This window comes from Pelophylax lessonae (assembly GCF_965119305.1).
Source record: "Pelophylax lessonae genome assembly, chromosome: 7".
NCBI lineage: Eukaryota > Metazoa > Chordata > Amphibia > Anura > Ranidae > Pelophylax > Pelophylax lessonae.
In genome coordinates this window covers 227,901,897-227,926,417 of record NC_138774.1, presented here as the reverse complement: position 1 = coordinate 227,926,417, position 24,521 = coordinate 227,901,897, and the positions used below count along the sequence as shown (strand labels likewise).

At 47.5% G+C, this 24,521-nt stretch overlaps 1 protein-coding gene across 1 annotated transcript in view; it reads right to left on the bottom strand.

Moving 5' to 3' along the window:
* LOC309560833 (ficolin-2-like) overlaps positions 1-24,521 on the bottom strand; it is a 112,809-nt gene that overhangs the window by 41,536 nt on the left and 46,752 nt on the right. The window contains exons 4-5 of the mRNA XM_082264517.1: positions 11,149-11,184; positions 7,342-7,377 (exon numbers count right to left, since the gene is read on the bottom strand). Of these exons, the coding sequence (XP_082120643.1) occupies positions 7,342-7,377; positions 11,149-11,184 (72 nt within the window). The remainder of the gene's footprint in view (positions 1-7,341; positions 7,378-11,148; positions 11,185-24,521) is intronic.

Genomic DNA, 24,521 nt, shown 5'->3' with positions numbered 1-24,521 from the left:
ACCGCTCTGAGCGGCTATTTCAATCGCCGGCTTTCACTCACAAGGTGTTCGTGCAAACCGCTTGTTATACAGCCTTGTCTGACGCTGCCGAAGCCTCCAGCTATTTCCCCAGTATCTGGATAGACCGGAGTCTCGCTACTTGATCCTGTATCTCGCTACTGGTCCTGTATCTCGCTACCTGATCCATATCTTATTACCGGACCCCTCATCTCTCTAAACCAACTAGTGATAAGTACCCCACAGGGGATTCCTTCCTATCAACTTACACTATCTACTCTTGCATACTAAAGACGGTTGCTATCTATGCATTACTATTTCTATCATCTGCACTGTTACATAGATTGCTAGCTCTTGAGTCTACTGCCATCTATATCCTTGCACTGAGTTAGCAATTCCTGTACACTTCATCTGCTGTCCCCTACCACCTGTTATTTGTACATGATTGCTAACCTATCTGCATACTATCTATCACCATCTGCTAACACTCCTGAACATTACTATTGAGTGCCTATCATTGCTATCACTACTCACGCCTGTCCTTTCAGCACATCACCTCTATACTATCGTATACAACCTATCACTCCAGGAACATCTTATCTGAGTGTCTGTATATTTTTTATGCTGAGGCAGGCTGGGCCACAGCGATGAGTCTGGAGAGTTGGATATGGTGATTCAACACATCTCTACACGACTACTGAGTGGAAATTCTGCAGCTGCAAATCCAGTTCACTAAACAAACGCCGGAGCGTTACAGCTACATGTCTTTGACAAAAAAATTATCAATGAGCGTATTTTTAACCACTTTAAGACCGTAAGATTTTACCCCCCTTCCTGACCAGGCCATATTTTGCGATTCGGCACTGCGTTATTTTAACGGACAGTTGCGTGGTCGTGCGACGCTGTACCCAAATGAGATTCACGTCCTTTTTTTTCCCCCACAAATAGAGCTTTCTTTTGGTGGTATTTGATCACATGTGCAATATTTAATTTTTGAAAAAAAGAGCGACAATTTTGTAAAAAAACAATATTTTTTACATTCTGATATATAACATTCCCAAAATAAATTTACAAATCAAAATTTTTTAACATTTTAGGCCAATTTGTTTTCTGCTACATATTATTGGTAAAATAAAAATAGTAATAAGCGTATTTTGATTGGTTTGCGCAAAAGTTACTAACTACGGGAAAGATTTGTCATTTTTATTGTTTTTTTTCTGCTATTTTTTGCGGGACTGTGACATTGCGGCGCACAGATCGGACCCCTGAGTGACATTTTTGACACTTTTGGGGAGGCCAGTGATATTACTACAGTAATCAGTGCTAAAAATATGCACTGTTACTGTAATAATGACACTGGCAGGGAAGGGGTTAACACTGTTGGTGATCAAGGGGTTAAATGCGTACCTCATGCTTACTGACGTGTGTGGGGGGGAGGGGGTTCTGTGACAGAGACAGAGATCACAGGTTCAGCTATGCTGAATCCTATGATCTGTCCTCGTCTGTCACAGAGAAGATCCGCCTGCTTTGTTTGCATAAGCAGGCGGATTTTCTCACTCTTTCCCCGACGATCGGGGAAGAAAGATGGTGATCGCCGTCTCTACTCCTACAGCCCGACTCCCGCTGTGTCTAAACACATTCTAGACAGGCAGGAATACAGCGACATAGGTCTACGTCGCTGGACCCAGGGCTGCCACTGTGCTGCAGTAGCAGCAACGTGAGCAGTCTTAAAGCAGCTGTCCTCGTTGTATCTAGTTGAATCTCAGAGTATCCCAAGATGGTGATCGCCGTCTCTACTCCTCCAGCCCGACTCCCGCTGTGTCTAAACACATTCTAGACAGGCAGGAATACAGCGACATAGGTCTACGTCGCTGGACCCAGGGCTGCCACTGTGCTGCAGTAGCAGCAACGTGAGCAGTCTTAAAGCAGCTGTCCTCGTTGTATCTAGTTGAATCTCAGAGTATCCCACTACACCCCTTTCCTATCCAAGTTCTCCAATAAAACAACAAAAATCCCTAGACTGGGAGTGCAACACCTGGGACTGTTATGTTTGCTATATTCAGAAATTATGGCATGTGTCATTTCAAAGCACACAAAGTTCTTCCAGGGAGTTCTGGGATTTGTGTGCTATTGGAGAAAATCTCCATGTACTTTTGGTGAAGCTGGACTACATTACCCAAGTACTTTGATATAAGGAGGGGCCATTTAGAAGAAAAAGGTTGCGCATAGGAAGGGGAGAGAAGGGGAAGTGCTGGAGAGAACTGGACATGGGAGAGGAGGCTGACTTGGTGCTGCAGAGAGGGAAAAACAAACTGAGTGGCATAGAGCTGTGTCAGTGTGCTGGTCTGCTCTAGAGCCTTTCGTCATGCGTGCAGCAGAGGAGACAAGCACCAGGCGCCAGGTCGGAGCCTGCAGAGGACACTCAGAGCTATTGAACTGAAGGTTACTGCCAAACTGCTGATCAACAGAAGTGGGTGGGAACGCACCATATCTTTTGCTGAACTGTCTGCCTGTTCACCCGCACTATAGATAATTCAGAGTCCAGGGAAGTATCCCTTCTTATACAGACTTGTTCTTGATAGAGGCTATACTGTTGGACACAAAGGACATGTGGTGAATCTACAAACCCAATTCCAAAAAAGTTGGGACACTGTACAAATTGTGAGTAAAAAAGGAATGGACTGATTTACAAATCTCATAAACTTCTATTTTATTCACAATATAATATAGATAACATATCAAATGTTGAAAGTGAGACATTTTGAAATATCATGCCAAATATTGGCTCATTTTGAGAGCTACACATTCCAAAAAAGTTGGGACAGGTAGCAATAAGAGGCCGGAAAAGTTAAATGTACATATAAGGAACAGCTGGAGGACCAATTTGCAACTTATTAGGTCAATTGACAACATGATTGGGTATAAAAAGAGCCTCTCAGAGTGGCAGTGTCTCTCAGAAGTCAAGATGGGCAGAGGATAACCAATTCCCCCAATGCTGCGGCGGAAAACAGTGGAGAAATATCAGAAAGGAGTTTCTCAGAGAAAAATTGCAAAGAGTTTGAAGTTATCATTATCTACAGTGCATAATATCATCCAAAGATTTAGAGAATCTGGAACAATCTCTGTGCGTAAGGGTCAAGGCCTGAAAATGCACTGGATACCCATGATCTTCGGGCCCTTAGACGGCACTGCATCACGTACAGGAATGCTACTGTAATGGAAATCACAACATGGGCTCAGGAATACTTCCAGAAAACATTGTCAGGGAACACAATTCATTGTGCCATTCGCCATTGCCGGCTAAAACTCTATAGGCCAAAAAAGAAGCCATATGTAAACATGATCCAGAAGCGGAAGTGTTTACTCTGGTCCAAGGCTCATTTAAAATGGACTGTGGCAAAGTGGAAAACTGTTCTGTGGTCAGACGAATCAAAATTTTAAGTTTTTTTTTTTAAAACTGGGACGCCATGTCATCCAGACTAAAGAGGACAAGGACAAACCAAGTTGTTATCAACGCTCAGCATTCTGTTTTTATTCACAATTTGTACCGTTTCCCAACTTTTTTGGAATCGGGTTTGTAGAGAGAGAGGAACTCAGTGAAAACTCCCTCTATAAGCAAGACTATTACCATTTGGGATACAATAATTTAGAGACTCCAGTAGTGCTTGATGAATAGGAGCCAGATTATCGTCACCAGTGCTTGTCTTACTGCTAAAGAACTGTTGATTCCATGTTACCAGTTTCAGTTTAGATTACAAAATAGCTACTGTACTTAAAATGGAGTTCCACTCAAAAGTGGAACTTCCGCTTTAAGTGCTTCTGACCCCCTGACATGCATCATTTGGCAAGGCATTTTTTTTTGGGGGGGGGGGAGCGGGTACCTAGATTTGACAGGTACTCGCTCCCACTTTGGTTTAGGCCGCCTAGGTGCCTCGAGCGGAAGTTCTCCTCTTCCCCTCCCTCCCTGCAATCTTCTGGGACACGTCACAGGTCCCAAAGAATGCCTGTCCTCTAAGCTCTGAAAAGTTAAAATCAATTTTCTATTTGTGCCCAATAATTGGACGAAAAACGAACGAACGGACCAAATGACAGATTTTTGGCCAGTGTATGGCCAGCATTAGTTTCAATATTATATCTCTGCCTATGTTCTCAGCGCGGGCCTTTTCCATTTCCAGAGCTGGGGATGAGGTCCTGTCTTATACCACTCTCAGGTTTACTAGAATTACAATTTAAGTCAATTGCTTACACCATAGGTTACTGCTTAAAGCAGACCTTCAGTCAGACCTTCAGTCAATTTTCCATCATTCCATCTATTAAATCTTATACAGCCCACTTCCTCTTTCTTGTCTGGTAATTAGCCTAGGCAAATGACATCGTGCACAGCTCTCTCTCTCTCACTCTTGTGAGAGTTTGCCAGCCAGGGGAGTGGGGGGCAGGAGAGTGGAGGAGGGATGAGTCACAAGAGAGCCAAGGAGAACTGCAGAGCTGGATGAGGGTAGAGATAGGAGGAGACTGCAGAGATCCATGTGTATTCATCAAGAGAGGAGAAATGGGCAGGCAAGCAGTGGTGTAAGTGTGTCTGTCTGTGTATATGTGTCTGCATATACACTGCTTAAATAATTAAAGGAAAACTTTGAAAACACATCAGATCTCAATGGGGAAAAATCTCATGCTGGATATCTACATTGATATGGACTGGGGAAATTGAAATGAAAGGATGCCACATCGTTTGATGGAAATTAAAATTATCAACCTACAGAGGGCTGAATTCAAAGACACCCCAAAAATCAAAGAGAAAAAATGATGCAGCAGGCTAGTCCATTTTGTTGAAATTTCATTGCAGCAACTCAAGATGGTACTCAGTAGTTTGTATGGCCCCCACATGCTTGTATGCATGCCTGACAATGTCGGGGCTTGCTCCTAATGAGACGACGGATGGTGTCTTGGGGTATTTTCTTTCCAGATCTGGACCAGGGCATCACTGAGCTCCTGAACAGAATGAGGTGCAACCTGGTGTTGTCAGATGGATCGAAATTTAATGTCCTAGCAGAGATGTTCTATTGGATTTAGGTAAGGAGAGCATGGGGGCTATTCAATGGAATCAATTCCTTCATAGGAACTGGCTGCATACTCTCACCACACGAGGCAGGGTATTGTCGTGCACCAGGAGGAACCCAGGACCCACCCACTGCACCAGCGTAGGGTCTGACAATGGGTATAAGGATTTTATCTCGATACTTAATGGCAGTCAAGGTGTCATTGTCTAGCCTGTAGAAGTTTGTGTGTTCCTTCATGTATATGCCCCCCCCCCCCAGACCATCACTGACCCACCACCAAACCGGTCATGCTGAACAATGTTCCAGGGAGCGTTCTCCATGGCTTCTCCAGACCATTTCATGTCTGTCACATGTGCTCAGGGTGAACCTGCTCTCATCTGTGAAAAGCAAAGGGCGCCAGTGGCAGACCTGCCAATTCTGGTTTTCAATGGAAAATGCCAATCGAGCTCCAAATGCTTGGGCAGTGAGCACAGGGCACGCGAGAGGGCGTTGAGCCCTCAGGCCATCCTCATAAAGTCTGTTTCTGATTTGTTTAGTTTGGTCAGAGACATTCACACCAGTGGCCTGCTGGAGGTCATTTTGTAGGGCTCTGGCAGTGCTCATCCTTTTCCTCCTTGAACAAAGGAGCAGATACCGGTCCTGCTGAGTTAAGGCATTGTCTAGCTCTCCTATTGAGACTGTGCTGGGAGACACAGCAAATCTTCTGGTAATGGCACGTATTGAGGTGCCATCCTGGAGGAGCTGGACTGCCTGTGCAACCCCTATAAGGTCCAGGTATCACCTCATGCTACCAATAGTGACACTGACCCTATTCAAATGCAAAACTAGTGAAAAACAGTCATTAAAGATGAGTAGGGTAAAAAAAGTTTCAGTGGCCTCCACCTGCAAAAACCGTTCCTGCTTTGGTAGTTGTCTCATTGTTGCTCATCTAATGCACCTGTTGCTAATTCCATTAACTCCAAAGCAGCTGAAACTGATTAACAACCCCCTCTGCTACTTAACTGACCACATCAATATCCCAGGAGTTGAATTGACTTGTTGCTATACTCTGATTAAAAAGTGTTCCTTTATTTGTTTGAGCTGTGTATATGTGTGTGTCTATATATGTGTGTGTGTGCCTATGTGCCTGTGTGTGTGTGTGTGTGTGTGTTTAAACAGGCAGCAGCTTCAGCTGCCCACAGTTAAAATGGCTGCAGGGAGGGAGAAATTTCTGCAGCATAATTGGCAATTACAAAATCACAGTACTATATATATAAAATAATATGCAAAGTGGTTGGAGGGAAGCTTCAGAATGGCAAATTATGTGAGCAGACTGCAGTTCCTCTTTAAGTAAATTCTGTTCATGTTATGCTCATCACAATGTAATGTCAAATTGTATGAAACCTTTGCTTTCTTTATAAAAATGTTGCTTGTTTCACAAAATCACATTGTCTGCTCAGAGTCAGTAGCAGTGTGTGTGTGCTTGGTGGTGTCAGCGAACGAAGGGGAAAAACTCAGTTGGGGCCTCAAGAGTAGAAGTTGGAACTATGGAAGACCAGGTAAAAACCAGCAACTCCTGCAGGGGTAGTGCTACATAAAAGATCAGAGAAATATAAATACAACATAAAAAAGGGGGGAAAGACAGAAATAAATAAGATTTGTGATAAGTGTGAAAGAATCAAACCAAACTACTTAAATCCAATCCAGTGTAAAGAATATTTTTCCTTCACTCACCTAATTTAGCTTCTAAGTAAGGGAAAACAACTACTGCAGGGTCCCGGGTGCCGCAGAATAAGGGCCTAAGAGCAACAGGCTGGGCACCAGGGCTTATAATATTTTATTTAGGTTATGTCTTCTTTTTTTAATAAGGTGTGTTGCACAAATTCCTTCTTTTACCATTGCACTCTTGATTTCCTAGCAAATATTCAGTGATCCCGACATCTCCTGTAGCATACTACTGACCACGCAAGACAGATCCATGCCAGCGTGGTCAGTTTGATCCTTACTGCTTGTTGATCTGTGCAGTCGGGCGACGTGCCTGTAGTCCCATAGTCAGTTTTGCAGCACAGGAAACTACTGATATCACTCTACTTTCACCCTCGGGCAATACAGGCACGGCCCTTCACTCTGTAACAGTACCACTGGATTAAAAACAACAAAAAATGTAGAGAAACAATTTATTTCTAAAAAGGCTTTATATTTCCCATTAGGAGGCTTTTCGGATGTAAAACTTTTCTTTCTCTAACTTCACAGATAGGCTAAACGAATGGCAGAAGTATTACTTTCCCATTAAAAAGGTTGAACTTACCATACAAAGAAGGTAATCCATGGTCCCCTCTGTCTCCTGTGGTGAGAAATGCAGAATTTTGACTGTTAGTTGTAAAAAAGGAGAGCTGATCTGTGCTGGATTTACTGGAATATACTGGACATTCTGCATATTTATTACTTCCTTAGTCACCTGGAACATGTATGCAAATTTGGAAAGAAAGAGAAAGGACAGAAATTCTGATTTACAAACTAGTGTATGGTAGCGGTGACTACTACAGTGATTCCCAGCTTCTAGTGCAGGCATCACTAAATGGCGGACCACAGCCCGGATCCGGATCCATTCACTTTCTCATCTGGTCTGCAGTGGTCATGCCATTTGTTCTTCCCCCAGCTATCACCGCTGTCACCCTCACAGAGCCGACAGCAGAAGGCAGGACAATTTTGGAAGGAGGGTGGGATCTGGTTAACAAGCAGGTGATTGGTTGCTAGGATGCAGGGTGGTCCTAGCAACCAATCACCACCTTCTGTGCCTTCTGCTAAGGGCTGAGGACATACAGTAAGTTTGAAGGGGGTAATGTGGGGGGCAGGGGGCTGCATAATGTAATGAGGGGCGGGGGGGTTGAGGGCACTAACGTTGGGGGGTTGAGTATTGTAATGCGGGAGGTTGAGGAAAGTAATGTGGAGGGCTGAGAACAGTAGTGAAGGAGAATGGGCTGGCTGAGGGCACTAATGTTGGGGGGGTGAGTATTGTAATGTGGAGGGTTGAGAAAATTCATGTGGGGGGCTGAGAACAGTAGTGTGGGGGGACTGAGGACAGTAATGTGGGGGGTAGGGGCTGAGGACAGTAATGTAGGGAGGAGGCTGAGGACAGTAATATTGGGGGGGGGGGGTTAAGAAAAGTAATGTGGGGGTGAGAACAGTAATATGGGAGGGGGCTAAGGACAGTACTGTAAGAGGGGGTTGATGTCAAGGGGGTATGAGAACAAGGGGCTGGGACAATAATGCGGGGGGGGGGAGGTCTGGGGACTGTAATTTAGGAGGCTGAGCACCGTAATGTGCGGGGGGGGGCTAAGTACTGTAATGAGAGGGGGGCTGAGGATAATGTAGGGGCTGGGGTCTGTAATATGGGGGTTGAGGACTGTAATCTGCAGGGATTGAGGACAGTAATGTGGGGGGGGGGGTGAGGACAGTACTGTTGGAAGGGGTTATGGTCAAGGGGGTATGAAAACACTATTGTGAAAGGGGTGGAGGGGGTGGCCATGTAAAGGGAAGAGAGCTTTGGTGCGCAGTGGGGACTGCGGACACTGTTGTAAGGATGGGATTGTGATATGGGCCTCAGTTTAGATCTGTACATGCTCATTTGTGTACGCACGCCACAGACAGGTCAGCCTATTCATTTTAATGGGCTGCACTACCTGTGAGAAATGTGGGGAAAGAGGTCCCTGACCCTTTGATTTTAAATCGCGCACCACCGAGCTGCATAGTGCTTTGGGACCATGCTGTTTGGTGCACACGAAAATGTGCCTCAGGTGACAGATGTGTGAGGGTGGTATTAAAAATGAATGGCACCCCTGTGCATGTGCTAAAGTGCGGTGTGTTCCTCTGCAGGTCCAGAACGTAGAAACATAGAATGTGTCGGCAGATAAGAACCATTTGGCCCATCTAGTCTGCCCAATATATCTGAATCCTATGAATAGTCCCTGGCCCTATCTTATATGAAGGATAGCCTTATGCCTATCCCATGCATGCTTAAACTCCTTCACTGTATTTGCAGCTACCACTTCTGCAGGAAGGTTATTCCATGCATCCACTACTCTCTCAGTAAAGTAATACTTCCTCATATTACTTTTAAACCTTTGCCCCTCTAATTTAAAACTGTGTCCTCTTGTGGTAGTTTTTCTTCTTTTAAATATGCTCTCCTCCTTTACCGAGTTGATTCCCTTTATGTATTTAAAAGTTTCTATCATATCCCCTCTGTCTCTTCTTTCTTCCAAGCTATACATGTTAAGGTCCTTTAACCTTTCCTGGTAAGTTTTTTCCTGCAATCCATGTAACGTGTGCAATTTTGCATGCATTCTCAAGCTGGAAAGATGCCTAAGAGAAGTGGGGGGCTGTGATGTGAAGGATCTGAGTCATCGCAGAAAATATGTGATTCGGACCTCTGCTGGAAGAAAATTTTACTAACCGGCCCCTTATGAATTTGATTTCAATACCCCTGTTCTAGAGGGATCCCACAGGTATGGTATACTGACTTAGATTAGTTTAAGCTTCATCAATGTAACTATGTAAAAAATTCCATACCTGGATTTCATCTTTAAAGTACAACTGTCACACTGTACAAGTATCTAAAATATCACTCGAAATCAGTTGCCGGAGGAGCTACCATTGCTTTCCTGAAGCTTAGTAAACATACACATAGGCACTTGGGAGTGTTGACTTTTGACATTTAGGGCTAATTTAGTGACCTTGTAGGGTTGAAGAAAAATCCAAAAGAAATGCCCTTGCAATAGAAGAGTATTTACCTTTCCTGCTCTGCAGTCATTGTCTCCCACCTCGTCCCAGTGCTGCAGTTTCTGTAAAGCTGGCCATACATGGATTGAACTTTGGCTGGTTCAGCAAGAACTGGCCCGATTTCGACCCATCTTTCGCATTTGAGAGGAGTAGATCTAGTAATTGACTCCTCCCAAACGGGACTGTTGGTATATTTTCAATTGGCTGCAGCTCGGATCAGTGCATTCCCACTGTAAGAATACAATAGCGTAGCAGGGAGGATTCCCCCATACACCTCAAATGTGTGAATGGGGAAATCCATTTAGTTTCTTAGGTCAGCTGGCTGGCTTCCCCGCTGACAGCTGAATACAAAAAGAAGAAAAAATAAATAATATTGCTGGCAATGTAAAAAAGTAACAAAAAAAAAAAAAAACATTGTGGGGGACCCTCCTAATCCACACCAGGCCTTTGGGGTCTGGTATGAATTTTAAGGAGAACCCCATGCCAAAATTAACAAAAATAAAAATGATGTGGTGTCCCCCCCCAAAAAAATCCATATTCCAATAAGCCCCCTGCTCGTAGACCCCCACAACCACAGCCCAGGTTTGTCGAGAAGAGGCCCTTGTTCCCCCCCAAAGCACCTTCCCATGTTGACGGCATGTGGCCTGGTATGGTTCAGGAGGGGGGATCTCACTCGTCCCCCCTTTCCTGCCCTGCTGGGCTGCATGCTCGGCTAAGGGTCTAGTATAGATTTTGGGGGGACCCCACGCCATTTTTTTTTTTTAAATTTTGGCGCGGGGTTCCTGTAAAATTCACACCATTTCTTTTAACATTATTGTATTGCCAGCAATGGGATTATATTTCTGTCAATTTAAATGTCATTTTTTTTTTCTTTATAAATGACAGTTTTGCTGCAGCAGGTTCTATACATGGTAAAGATGCGCCACTTTACAGGTAGACTAAGGAGACCGCCCAGGCACTATATTTAAAGGAATTTTTCATTTTTTGTTGCACTTCAAGTATGATTAAAATCACTGCTCCTGTAAAAATGATCTTTTTTAAAAAAAATGTTTTCATTGATACATGTCCCACAGGGCAGTGCCCAGGCCCCCATACCCTTTTTATGTCAATAGCTTGCATATAAGCCTTTAAAATGGGCACTTTTGATTTTTCTAATTCGGGTCCCATAGACTTCAATCGGGTTCGGGTTATGGGTCTGACCTTTTGCCATGTTCAAGAGTTCTGGCGCAAACCGAGCCAGAGGGTGTTCAGCCCAACTCTAGACACTATGGCCTGTTAAACTGCTCCGAAGTATGTAAAATTTAAGAACAATTTAAAATATGGACTACCGTCTTACCTTTTTCACCTTTCTCTCCCCTAGAGCCATTATCACCTAAAATAAACATTAAAAAAACTCTCAGCATTGTAGCATAATATAAATAATTGTATTTACTGTACTGTGCAAAAGTTTTAGGCAGATGTGAAGAAATGCTGTAAAGTAAGAATGTGTTAAAAATATATTTCCTGACAGACTCCATGGCAGCCTACGTGTGGGTTAGTCCCGCCTCCTCCTACCTCATAGCACCCTACTCCTATAAATTTTGCTCTGCCCCAGAGACCATGTTCCTTTTTTATCCTCCTCCTGTTGGATTACTATTAAGTCTTACCTCATGAAGATTTTCGGTCTAATGCTGGTGGTCTACACGGATAATTCCAGGCAGCGTTCCTGAAAGTCTAGTACGCCCTAGCTACTAGCGGGGTAGGACACGGGTGTGTAACATCATGCAAAGGAAAAGCATAAAGTCTGGCCTCTGGCAGGCAAGCTGAATTCGGCCAATTGTCCTGGCTACTAGCAGGAGGCCCATTAATACTCCCTGAAAGCATGTGCTGGAGGTTACCTGTGTCCCAGGTCTGACCGTGGTTCTGCGGGCGTGCTGGTAACGTACAACAGCCGTTTTGTATTATTTTGTCTTTCTCCCTGGAGTCTAGCGCGGCTGGGGTGTGTGCTTGGAACACTTGTGAGTTCCATCTTGCGGCCCCTGGCTCTTCCTGTGTCCCAGCGCGGCTTCCGGGATCACCGCTGTGTGGCTGGGACAGCGCAGGCACAGTAGAGAGACTAGCGGTGTTCGCACATGCGTATGAGTGCCATTGGTCACGGGGGGCAGAGACGTCTTCATCAGGCGGTAGATTTAAAAGGCTGTCAGAGCAGCTTGCATTGAGAATGTACTGCGGGCATGTGCAGTGGATTCCCTGTGTCTGGCTGTTCTCTGCATGGTGGTAAGTTCCTCATCTTTGCAGTATGACTCTGTGTAGTGATATGTGTAGGTAGCCTTTACTTTACACACTGTGTCTATTGCAGTCTTCCCGTAAGAGCAGTATGTATAAATGCACCGCCCCCAGTGGCCAACCCTTACTTTACAGGTAAGAGTGGCTTTCTTTACCTCTCCCTGTATGGTTTGGGTGTTGGGGCAGTCAGGGTAATCCTTCTCTTTCTCTTAGTCCTTCTAGGTCTAATAGACTACCTAAAGTACGCAAAGACAAGGCCCTTCCCAGGTCGCAACGTCATCACACCTTTTCGGGCTCTAGTCACCACAGGTCCTCCTCCAGGCGTCACAGAGAAGGCTCTAGAGCTGCGTCAGTACACCGACACTCTGACGAAAGATCCTGCTGGGGATGTATGTGTCCCTGACAACAAGTCGCTATGCGATCCCTGTTTCGCTCAAGCCTCAAAAGAAAGGGGGGGGGGGTGATAACCAGCAGGTGGAAAACCTGGTTAGACAGGTGGTCCAGGAATCATTGCAAAGCTTGGAAGCTGACCGCACCCGTAGCCCCTCTGCTGGCCTGGCAGACATCCCTGTTAGGGATAGTCCTTGTGCTCCCTGTCCTTCCTGGCACAGGTTTTGATTTAACCTTGGTTCCCTCTCTGGTTAAGGCAGTCAAGGAAGCATTGAAGTGGGAGTAGCCAGTGGAGTCCCCATCTAAACAGAAAAAGTACTTCAAGCACCTTAAGAAAGAGCGCCATAATTTCCCCTTTCTGGGTGAGCTGGGCGAAATTATCTCGGATGAATGGGGCTGTGCAGAGAGGAAAAATTCTCTGATATCTAAAATCACCAGGATGTACCCTTTCAAAAGTGACAATGTGAAACACCTAGAGTCAGCGTCAGTGGACGCTGCCCTCATGAGATTAGTGAGGCACGTCACTCTTCCACTTGAAGACACAGTGTCTTTTAAAGATGGGCTTGAAAGAAGGATTGACACTGACCTTAAGAAGATCTATTTGTCTGCTGGAATGGCATGTAAGCCAACCCTAGCCATTGCGACCCTATCCAAGGCCATGGAGGCCTGGACGGAAGAAGTGGATTCGGAACTAAGGTCCATTTCAGAAGAAGTGGTCAGGTCTTCAGCAGTCAAAGATCTCAGGCTGGCGGCTTCTTTTCTGGGGGAGGCCTCTCTCGACATACGTCTGGTGGCTCGGGTCATGCTCTCTTCTGTGACGGCTAAGCAGGCGCTGTGGCTTTGCCCCCGGCTAGCTGATCCTGCTTCCAAGCAGGCTTGGTGCCGTATCCCATTTAAGGGATCTTCCTTGTTTGGAAATAAACTGGAGAGTGCTATTTCTCGGGCCACGGGTGGTAAGGCGGGGTTCCTTCCTCAGGATCGCCGTTTGCTGGGGCAGAGAAGAGTACAGTCCAGGCAATCTTCGGATCAGGCAAAGAATGCTTGCATTTACAGACCTGGTCGTGAATTTCTGAAAACATGGAGGAAAAATCCGTCTTAAAATCAAAAGGCATCCAAAGGGGCCTCTTCCAGTGGCCGGGAAGCGCCTAAGTCCTTTTGATATTGGGCCTGCCCAGACGGATCAAGTTGGTGCTCGCCTTCTTCGGTTCCGGCATGTCGGCCTCGATAAAAGATTATTGGGTCGTCAGGACAATCTCCTTAGGCCACACTTGGACATTCTGCAGTCCTCCCATCTTCAGGTTCGCCCCCACATCTCTTCCATGTTCAGAAGAAAAAAAACAAATTCTTCTGGCCTACGTAAATGCTCTGGTGGTTCAGGGCGCAGTGGTTCCAGTGCCGATCGACAAAAAGTTTCAGGGCCTCTATTCTCCACTCTTCTTAGTCATGAAGAAGAATGGCTCTTGGAGACCGGCAATAGACCTCACCCATCTGAACACCTTTATAAAAAAAGAGAAGTTCAAAATGGAGACGCTATTTACAATCCGCCAGGCAGTTCAGCCAGGAGATTGGCTTGTGTCGGTAGACCTGAAAGACAGCAGAGTTCCAGAAATACGTGTGTTTTGCTGTAGATCAAACCCATCTCCAGTTTACATGTCTCCCATTCGGGCTTACAACATCTCCTCAAGTATTTTCAAAACACTTATTGGCCGTGGTAGCCCCAATCAGGACCAAGGGAATTCGTCTTCACCACTATCTCGACGATTTTCTCCTTCTGTTGCAAGATCAAGAGCAACTCCTGATACACAGAGGCCAGGTCACTGCGACTCTTCTCGAGTTTGGCTGGCTACTAAACTTGGAGAAAAGCCATCTAGAGCCCACACAGGCACTTATCTTTCTCGGGGCACAATTCAATACGGTCGAGGGCACCATCTCCTTGTCGAGGGCACCATCTCTAGAAAATATCTCGATCATCAGGGGCAGGGTACATTTGGCCATGTCATCATCCCATCTCCGGGCCTCACAGTGTCTCAAGATAATGGTGGCTGCTGCACCTATAGTGAAATGGGCTCAATCTAGAATACGTCCTTTTCAAACAGGTTTTCTCCAACAGTGGAGACCAGGCAACATGGATCATCTCATTCAGATATCTCTGGTGATGCAGGGGAGTCTTCTGTGGTGGTTACAGAAGAAAAATCTGCTCAATTGCCACTCCATCTTTCCATCTCTTGGGTCACAATAACCACGGATGTCAGCAACACAGGTTGGGCTCTCACTGCCTATCAGAGATAGACCAGGGCAGATGGAACTCTCGGTCACACAGAGAGGTCTCGAATATCCTGGAACTCCGGGCAGCCTTCCAGGCTCTCCAAGCGTTTCATCCCTGTACGGTCGGAACTTCTGTCCTCTTGAGACTGGACAGCACAACGGCAGTGTCATATATAAAATGGCAAGGGGGAACTCGCAGTCGGTCTTTATAGAAAGAGGTCGAGCCAATAATGATCTGGGCTCAGAAGTACTTGTCCAACCTTACTGCGGACTATCTGCCAGGGACGCAGAATTTTCAGGTGGACTTTCTCTCAAGAGTCTCCATGGACAACAGCGAATGGAGTCTTTATGCCGATGTGTTCCAGTGGCTTAAATCTCTGGGGTTCCTTCCGGAGGTGGATCTGTTTGCTTCCCCATGCAACTTCAAGTTGGAGAAGTACTACACGAGGTTCCGATGCCCACAAGCCTTCGGGGTGGATGCCCTGACGGAGCAGTGGAGGTTTCACAGGGCTTATGCCTTTCCACCAGTTCCAGTCCTACTTCGGTCCCTTACGAGATTCAGGGTGGAAGAATTGGAGGTCCTTGTGGTGGCCCCATACTGGCCGAACAGGCCATGGTTCCTGATGTTACTACAGCTCAGTGTTCAGGAGCCAATCTCACTGCCCTCCAGGCCCGGATCTCCTATCTCAGGGAACATTGCTGCACCCTTGCTGGGCCCATCTGCACCTGATGGCCTGGTTTTTGAAAGGGAAAGGTTGGAGGCACTAGGATGTCCTAGTGGAGCCATCTCCACACTTTTGAAAGCTAGAAGAGCGGGTACAAACAGAGTCTATGAGAGGATCTGGGCGAAGTTCATGGCTCACATCGCTGAGAATATGGATGCGTGTGGCACTCCAAAAGTTCAGCATTTCCTAAGCTTTCTGCAGTCTGGCCTGGATCTACCCTTATCGGTTAGTTCTCTTCGAGTCCAAGTATCAGCTATCCCGGCCTTTACAGGGGTATCCTCGGCGAAGCATCCTCTGGTCCGGCAATTCTTTAGAGGGGCCTCTCTAGGCTCAGACCACAAGGGAAGCCAAGAATCCCCAAATGGTATCTTCCACTCGTTCTAGATTTTCTTGCAGACTTCAGAAGAGAACACTCGGATCAGCTCTCCATCAAAGAGTTGTCTCTCCTAGTGTCATGGTCTTACCTTCTTGCTGTTCTCCTTCGTTTGACATGTGCTGGCGGCCATCTTGGTTTCTGGGTTTCTTGTAGCCTCCCACCCTGCGGCTCCTCCTTCCCACTGGGAGGAGCTGGATACCTAGCTCATATATATAGGAGGTCTGTGGCTTCAGTTCCCTGCTTGGTCCTCCTGTGTTCACATGCTACTAAGACTGCTGCTACTTCTGGTTCCTGTTCCTGGCTTCGTCTGACTACCCTGCTGGTTCCTGATCCTGGCTTCGTCTGACTACCCTGCTGGTTCCTGATCCTGGCTTCGTCTGACTACCCTGCTGGTTCCTGCCCCTGGCTTCGCAAAGACTCTGCATCGGTTTCGCCATCCGTTTGGACTTTTGCTTTATAGCTTGTTTTTCAATAAAGCTTTCTTATTTTCACTTATCTGTTGTTGTACGTCTGGTTCATGGTTCCGTGACATTAGGACCAAGCCATGAATTCTGACGGTACAGGGCCATCCTCGCTACCCACGCTGGTTGCCAGACTTGATCAGCAGGATCACCTGTTGGGTCGGTTCGCCGTGGCGTTGCAAACCCTGCTTGAACGCACGGTACCACAGGCCACAAATTCTGACGGTGCAGGGCCATCCTCACTACCCACGCTGGTTGCCAGACTTGATCAGCAGGATCACCTGTTGGGTCAGTTCGCCGTGGCGTTGCAAACCCCGCTTGAACGCACGGTTCATTTCGCTCCCGTTGCCGATGGGTCGGTTGTCGCTCCTGGGTCCGCTCCTACTGCCGCTCCGGTTGTTGCGCCAGAGTCTACCCCGACACCTGTTGTTGCGCCTGCGGTGTTTCGGGGTATGTCCGGTTCTGCCCCCCTTCCACAGCGCTTTGGGGGAGAGACAGCTCAGTGCCGAGGTTTCCTTAACCAGGTGGGCATTTATTTCGAGTTGCTGCCACATGCCTTTCCTACTGAGAGATCAAAGGTGGGCTTCTTAATCTTGCTGCTCTCGGACAAGGCCTTGGCCTGGGCCAGCCCTTTATGGGAGAACAACAATCCGGTGGTTGCCGAGTTTTCCGGTTTTGTTGCTTCTCTTCGGAAGGTATTCGATGTGCCGGCTCGTGCTGCCTCTGCTGCGAAGCTCCTTATGTCCATCAGACAGGGTTCACGATCCGTAGCTGAATACGCCATTGAGTTTCAGACCCTGGCAGCAGAGGTGGGCTGGAATAATGAGGCTCTGGTCGCTGCTTTCTCTCATGGTCTCTCGGATGCCTTGAAGGATGAGGTTGCAGCTAAGGACCTACCAGTGGAGCTCGAGTCTCTTATTTCTTTCCTGATTTTGATTGACACCAGACTCAGGGAGAGACCTTCCTTTAAGGAGAGTCTGCGGAGGCCTCCTAACAGATTGGCGCCTACCTTTGTTGTCCCACCCGTGCCTCCCTCTCCTCCCACGCCTCCTGGGGATGACTTGTCTGGGGGTGAACCCATGCAGCTGGGGTTTGCTCGCCTGTCCGAGGGGGAGAGGGTACTCTGGAGACGCGAGGGCCGATGCATGTACTGTGGTCTCGGTGGGCATTTTCGGTTGGCATGTCCGAACCGTCCAGGGAAACGCTCGCACCTGAGATCCTGTCGGGGGCAGATCTTGGGTGGAGTCTCCTTGTCCCCGGTTTCCCGTGTTGACAAACCACTGATCACTGTTGTCCTTTCCTGGGTCGGGGGCTCGGTGACGACCCAGGCGTTGGTGGACTCTGGTGCTGGTGGTTTGTTCATTGATAGTGTGTTCGCTGCCGCCAATTCCATTCCTCTGCAGGCTCGAGGTTCTCCTCTGGCTCTTGAGGCGATAGATGGCAGACCCCTTCTGCTGCCACACGTGACTCATGAGACCCTTCCAGTGGGGTTAGCCATTGGTGCCGTCCACAGAGAGTCGGTCTGCTTCCAGGTTATTTCGTCTCCACACTACTCGGTGGTCTTGGGGTACCCCTGGCTCCAGAAGCATAATCCGATTTTCGATTGGAGATCGGCCGAGATCCTCTCGTGGTCACCGCAGTGTGGGGCTAGTTGCATCCATGGGCCTGTCAAGTTGCTGTGTACTTCCTCGGACTCTCTGTTGCCCCCTGAATACGAGGAGTACCGGGATGTATTCGATAAGGTGCGCGCGGTTGCCCTACCTCCGCACCGCCCATACGATTGTGCCATCGAGTTACAATCTGGTGCCGTTCCTCCTCGTGGCAAAGTCTATCCACTGTCGGTAGCGGAGAATGAGGCCATGGAGGAGTACGTGAGGGAGGCGCTTTCACGTGGACACATTCGCAAATCCTCGTCCCCGGCAGGGGCTGGATTTTTCTTTGTGAAAAAGAAGGGCGGTGAGTTGAGGCCTTGCATCGATTACAGGGGTCTCAATCGCATCACGATCAAGAACGCTTACCCGATACCCTTGATTTCCGAGCTGTTCGATCGCCTTAAAGGGGCCACGGTCTTTACCAAACTCGACCTGAGGGCGGCATATAACCTCGTAAGGATCAAGGCGGGCGATGAGTGGAAGACCGCGTTTAACACCAGGACCGGTCATTATGAATCCTTGGTTATGCCCTTTGGGCTGTGCAATGCGCCCGCAGTCTTTCAGGAATTCATCAACGATGTTTTCCGTGACCTGTTGCAGCAGTGTGTGGTGGTCTACCTGGATGACATCTTGGTATATTCTGAGTCCATGGAGACCCACATTCTGGATGTCAAACGAGTGTTGCAACGGTTACGAGAGAACAAGCTGTTCGGTAAGCTTGAGAAATGCGAATTTCACCGATCCCAGGTAACTTTCTTAGGTTACATCATTTCCGCTGAGGGGTTCTCCATGGATCCTGAGAAGGTTTCGGCTGTCTTACAGTGGCCCCAGCCCAGTGGTCTTCGCTCCCTGCAGCGCTTTTTGGGCTTCGCCAATTATTATCGGAAGTTCATCAGGGACTTTTCCATGCTAGCCAAGCCTCTCACGGATCTGACCAGGAAGGGCAGTAATTCCCAGGTCTGGCCGCCCGAGGCCATCCGAGCTTTTGAGGCTCTAAAGTCCGCCTTTGTGTCGGCTCCGATTCTGTCGCATCCCAACCCTGGGTTGCCCTTTGTCCTCGAGGTGGACGCGTCTGAGACGGGAGTAGGCGCCCTTCTGTCTCAGCGTAGAACACCAGAGGGTCCTCTGCTTCCTTGTGGGTTTTACTCCCGGAAACTGTCTTCCGCGGAGTGCAACTACCAGATTGGTGACAGGGAGTTATTGGCCATCGTGCAGGCTCTTAAAGAATGGAGGCACTTGCTCGAGGGTTCGGTGGTTCCGGTCCTCATCCTGACGGACCACAAGAATCTGACCTACCTCTCTGAGGCCAAGAGATTGACACCACGTCAGGCCAGATGGGCTCTGTTCTTGTCACGTTTTAATTACGTGGTCTCCTACCTACCCGGTTCCAAGAACATCAGGGCTGATGCCTTATCACGGCAGTACTCCGACCTGTCCAGGGAGGAGTCGATTCCGACTTCGGTCATACCTCCGAATCAGATCCTGGCTGCCATTCGCACCAGCCTGACCTCTCCCCTGGGTGAGCAGATTTTGGCGGCTCAATCTGGTGCTCCCTCTGGGAGACCCAACGGCAGATGTTTTGTGCCTGAGGAGTTGCGCACTCGGTTGTTGCGAACCTACCATAACTCCAAGACCGTGGGGCATCCTGGAAAGAATCAGCTGTCCTGGGCTGTTTCACGTCTGTTCTGGTGGCCTTCCCTACGTTCCGACATCGCCGCATATGTAGCGGCATGCTCCGTTTGTGCCCAGAGTAAGTCCCCTCGGCACCTTCCGTTGGGCCTTCTGCAACCCTTAGCCACCGGGGAGCGCCCATGGTCACACCTGGGGATGGATTTCATTGTGGACCTCCCTGCATCCCGAGGCCATACGGTCATTCTCATGATTGTGGATCGGTTTTCCAAAATGTGTCACTGTGTTCCTCTCAAGAAGTTACCCTCTGCACAGGAGTTGGCCACGATTTTTGCCAGGGAGGTCTTCCGGTTGCACGGTTTGCCCAAGGAGATTGTGTCGGATCGGGGGAGTCAGTTTGTGTCCAGGTTCTGGCGCGCCTTTTGCTCCCAGTTGGGGATTCATCTCTCCTTCTCCTCGGCCTACCACCCTCAGTCCAATGGGGCCGCAGAACGTTCCAATCAGGCCTTGGAGCAATTCCTTCGTTGCTATGTCTCCGATCACCAAGACAATTGGGTTGACCTCCTGCCTTGGGCTGAGTTTGCCAGGAACACGGCGGTGAACTCTTCCTCTGGGACGTCTCCCTTCATGGCCAACTATGGGTTCCAACCTGCCGTGTTACCGGAGGTATTCTCTCCCCAGGATATTCCGGCTGTGGAGGATCACCTTTCCGTCCTACGTGCTTCGTGGGTACAGATCCAGAAGTCCCTTGAGGTCTCTGCGCAGCGCCAGAGACTCCAGGCTGATCGCAGACGAGCGCCTGCTCCTTCCTACCAGGCCGGAGACCGTGTATGGTTGTCCACCCGCAACCTCAACCTTCGAGTGCCCACTCCCAAGCTGGCGCCTCGCTTTGTTGGTCCCTTCCGAGTGCTTCGCAGGGTAAACCCGGTAGCCTATGCCCTTGCGCTTCCTCCTGGCATGCGGATCTCCAACGTGTTTCATGTCTCCCTGTTGAAGCCTCTGGTGTGTAATCGTTTCACTTCCTCGGTTCCTCGGCCTCGTCCGGTCCGAGTGGGCAATCGTGAGGAGTATGAGGTGAGCAATATCCTGGACTCACGCCTGGTCCGCGGTCGGGTGCAGTTTTTGGTTCATTGGCGTGGTTATGGTCCAGAGGAGCGTTCCTGGGTTCCCTCCGCAGATGTCCATGCTCCTGCCTTGCTCCGAGCCTTCCACGCACGCTTCCCTCAGAAACCGTTCTTTACTCCGCGGAGGAGGGGCCCTTGAGGGGAAGGTACTGTCATGGTCTTACCTTCTTGCTGTTCTCCTTCGTTTGACATGTGCTGGCGGCCATCTTGGTTTCTGGGTTTCTTGTAGCCTCCCACCCTGCGGCTCCTCCTTCCCACTGGGAGGAGCTGGATACCTAGCTCATATATATAGGAGGTCTGTGGCTTCAGTTCCCTGCTTGGTCCTCCTGTGTTCACATGCTACTAAGACTGCTGCTACTTCTGGTTCCTGTTCCTGGCTTCGTCTGACTACCCTGCTGGTTCCTGATCCTGGCTTCGTCTGACTACCCTGCTGGTTCCTGATCCTGGCTTCGTCTGACTACCCTGCTGGTTCCTGCCCCTGGCTTCGCAAAGACTCTGCATCGGTTTCACCATCCGTTTGGACTTTTGCTTTATAGCTTGTTTTTCAATAAAGCTTTCTTATTTTCACTTATCTGTTGTTGTACGTCTGGTTCATGGTTCCGTGACACCTAGTAGCATTTCTGGTGGCAATCACCTCGGCAAAGAGGGTCTCTGATTTGAGTGCTCTGGGATGCAAGGAACCTTTCTTGACGTTCTTTCTGGATCGGGTGGTTCTAATTCCTATGTTGGATTCACATCCCAAGGTCTCCTCTATCTTCCATGAGAATCAGGAAATTGTTTTACCAACATTCAAATCCTCTGATTCTGCTGCTCATCCCCTGGACGTCAGGCAAATTTTGAGACTGTATCTGGAAGCCACATCTTATTTTCGTCATTCAGATTATCTGTTTGTCCTTCTCTATGGAAGAACAAGGGCTTGCGTGCTTCATCTAGGACAATTGAAGCATTGGATTGTCCAGACCATTCAATGGACTTATAGAGCTATGGGCTTGGCTCACCCGGAAGCGGTGACTGTGAATTCTACTAGAGGAGTGTCGACGTCTTGGACAGCTTCCCGTCATCTGGCTCCTGAAGTGATATGCAAGGCAGCTTCATGGTCTTCAATCCATACTTTCATGGCTCGTTATTGTATCGAGCCAGCTTCTTTATCATCTGTTAACTTTGGTTTGTGGATACTATCTGTTTATGGTGCAAATTAAATTTATTTTTGAACATCAGTTTGCCCACCCTGGTGTGTTTGGCTAGTTATTTCCCACACATAGGCTGCCATGGAGTCTGTCAGGAAAACGGAAAATTTCCTATTAAATACTTACCGTAATTTTCCTTTCCTGATGGACTCCATGGCAGCCGGAGTCCCCTCCCATCTGCTGGAGTAGGCTATTTATGGAACATGGTCTCTGTGGCAGAGCAAAATTTATGGGAGTAGGGTCCTATGAGGTAGGAAGAGGCGGGACTAACCCACACGTAGGCTGCCATGGAGTGCATCAGGAAAGGAAAATTACGGTAAGTATTTGATAGGAAATTTTCTGTTATTTTAATTGTTTATTTTTATTAGTTTACAAAATGCAAAGCAGAGTGGATTTGATTTAAAACAAGTCAATTTAAATCATAAGTTTTAAAGAGCAACTGTCATCTCTGTCCCGCAGCGGCTCCTCCTCTGTCCCGCTGTTGACTCACCGACAATTCCATTCACTTTAATGGGACGATTGGTGATGCAGCAATGACACAACAAGGTGAGGGACGTGGTGGCAGCAGGTGAGTGGATGCCCGCTAACAGGCACTGCTATGATGGATCTGAAATGACAGGTGCTCTTTAAATGTAGCACTCATTCGTGCTGGTAGTTAGTGTGAAATTGTGTGAATGCATCAATGCAGTGAATGTTATCTCAGATTAAAGAGCTTGGATACATTAAATGAGTTTACCAAAAATGTAAATATTGCAGAATATACAGCCTCATGCTACATACAGTATTTCACAAAGGTGAGTACACCCCTCACATTTTTGTAAATATTTTATTATACCTTTTCATGTGACAACACTGAAGAAATTAAACTTTGCTACAATGTAAAGTAGTGGGTGTACAGCTTGTATAACAGTGTACATTTGCTGTCCCCTCAAAATAACTCAACACACAGACATTAATGTCTAAGCCACTGGCAACAAAAGTGAGTACACCCCTAAGTCAAAAGGTCCAAATTGGGCCCAAAGTGTCAATATTTTCCAGCACTGCCTTAACCCTCTTGGGCATGGAGTTCACCAGAGCTTCACAGGTTGCCACTGGAGTCCTCTTCCACTCCTCCATAACGACATTACGGAGCTGGCGGATGTTAGAGACCTTGCGCTTCTCTACCTTATGTTTGAGGATGCCCCACAGATGCTCAATAGGGTTTAGGTTTGGAGACATGCTCAGCCAGTCCATCACCTTTACCCTCCGCTTCTTTAGCAAGGCAGTGGTTGTCTTGGAGGTGTGTTTGGGGTCGTTATAAAGTTGGAAAACTGCCCTGCAGCCCAGTCTCCAAAGGGAGGGGATCATTCTCTGCTTCAGTATGTCACAGTACATGTTGGCATTCATGGTTCCCTCAATGAACTGTAGCTCCCCAGTGCTGGCAGCAGTCATGCAGCCCCAGACCCCAACACTACCACAACCATGCTTGACTGTAGGCAAGACACAACTGTAGGCAAGACACACTTGTCTTTGTACTCCTCACCTGGTTGCCACCACACACGCTTGACACCATCTGAACCAAATAAGTTAATCTTGGTCTCATCAGACCACAGGACATGGTTCTAGTAATCCATGTCTTTAGTCTGCTTGTCTTCAGCAAACTGTTTGCGGGCTTTCTTGTGCATCATCTTTAGATGATGCCTCCTTCTGGAATGACAGCAATGCAGACCAATTTGATGCAGTGTGCGGCGTATGGTCTGAGCACTGATAGGACTGACCCCCCCACCCCTTCAACCTCTGCAGCAATGCTGGCAGCACTCATACGTTTATTTCCCAAAGACAACCTCTAGATATGATGCTGAGAACGTGCACTCAACTTCTTTGGTGGACCATGGTGAGGCCTGTTCTGAATGGAACCTGTCCTGTAAAACCACTGTATGGTCTTGGTCCCCATGCTGCAGCTCAGTTTCCGGGTCTTGGCAATCTACTTATAGCCTAGGCCATTTTATGTAGAGCAACAATTCTTTTTTTCAGATCCTCAGAGAGTTCTTTGCCATGAGGTGCCATGTTGAACTTCCAGTGACCAGTATGAGAGAGTGATAACACCAAATTTAACACACCTGCTCCCCATTCACACCTGAGACCTTGTAACACTAACGAGTCCCATGACACACCGGGGAGGGAAAATGGCTAATTGGGCCCAATTTGGACATTGTCACTTAGGGGGTGTACTCACTTTTGTTGCCAGCGGTTTAGACATTAATGGCTGTGTGTTGAATTATTTTGAGGGGACAGCAAATTTACACTGTTATACAAGCTGTACACTCACTACTTTACATTGTAGCAAAGTGTCATTTCTTCAGTGTCGTCACATGAAAAGATATAATAAAATATTTACAAAAATGTGAGGGGTGTACTCACTTTTGTGAGATTATGTTACTAAATTTCATGCTGAATAAACTAAATTATTAATGTATCTTAAATAGAAAACTGTCTTTAGATGAATTTTTACTCCAAAAGCATTTTATTAAAATATATTTGATTAAAATAAAATAAAAAAGTTTAAATTTGAAAAAAATCTGTGATTTTTATCCAACCTGATGCAAAGTGAGCGAACAGATGGAACGCCATTGGAAGCTACTACAGAGTGGGGAAG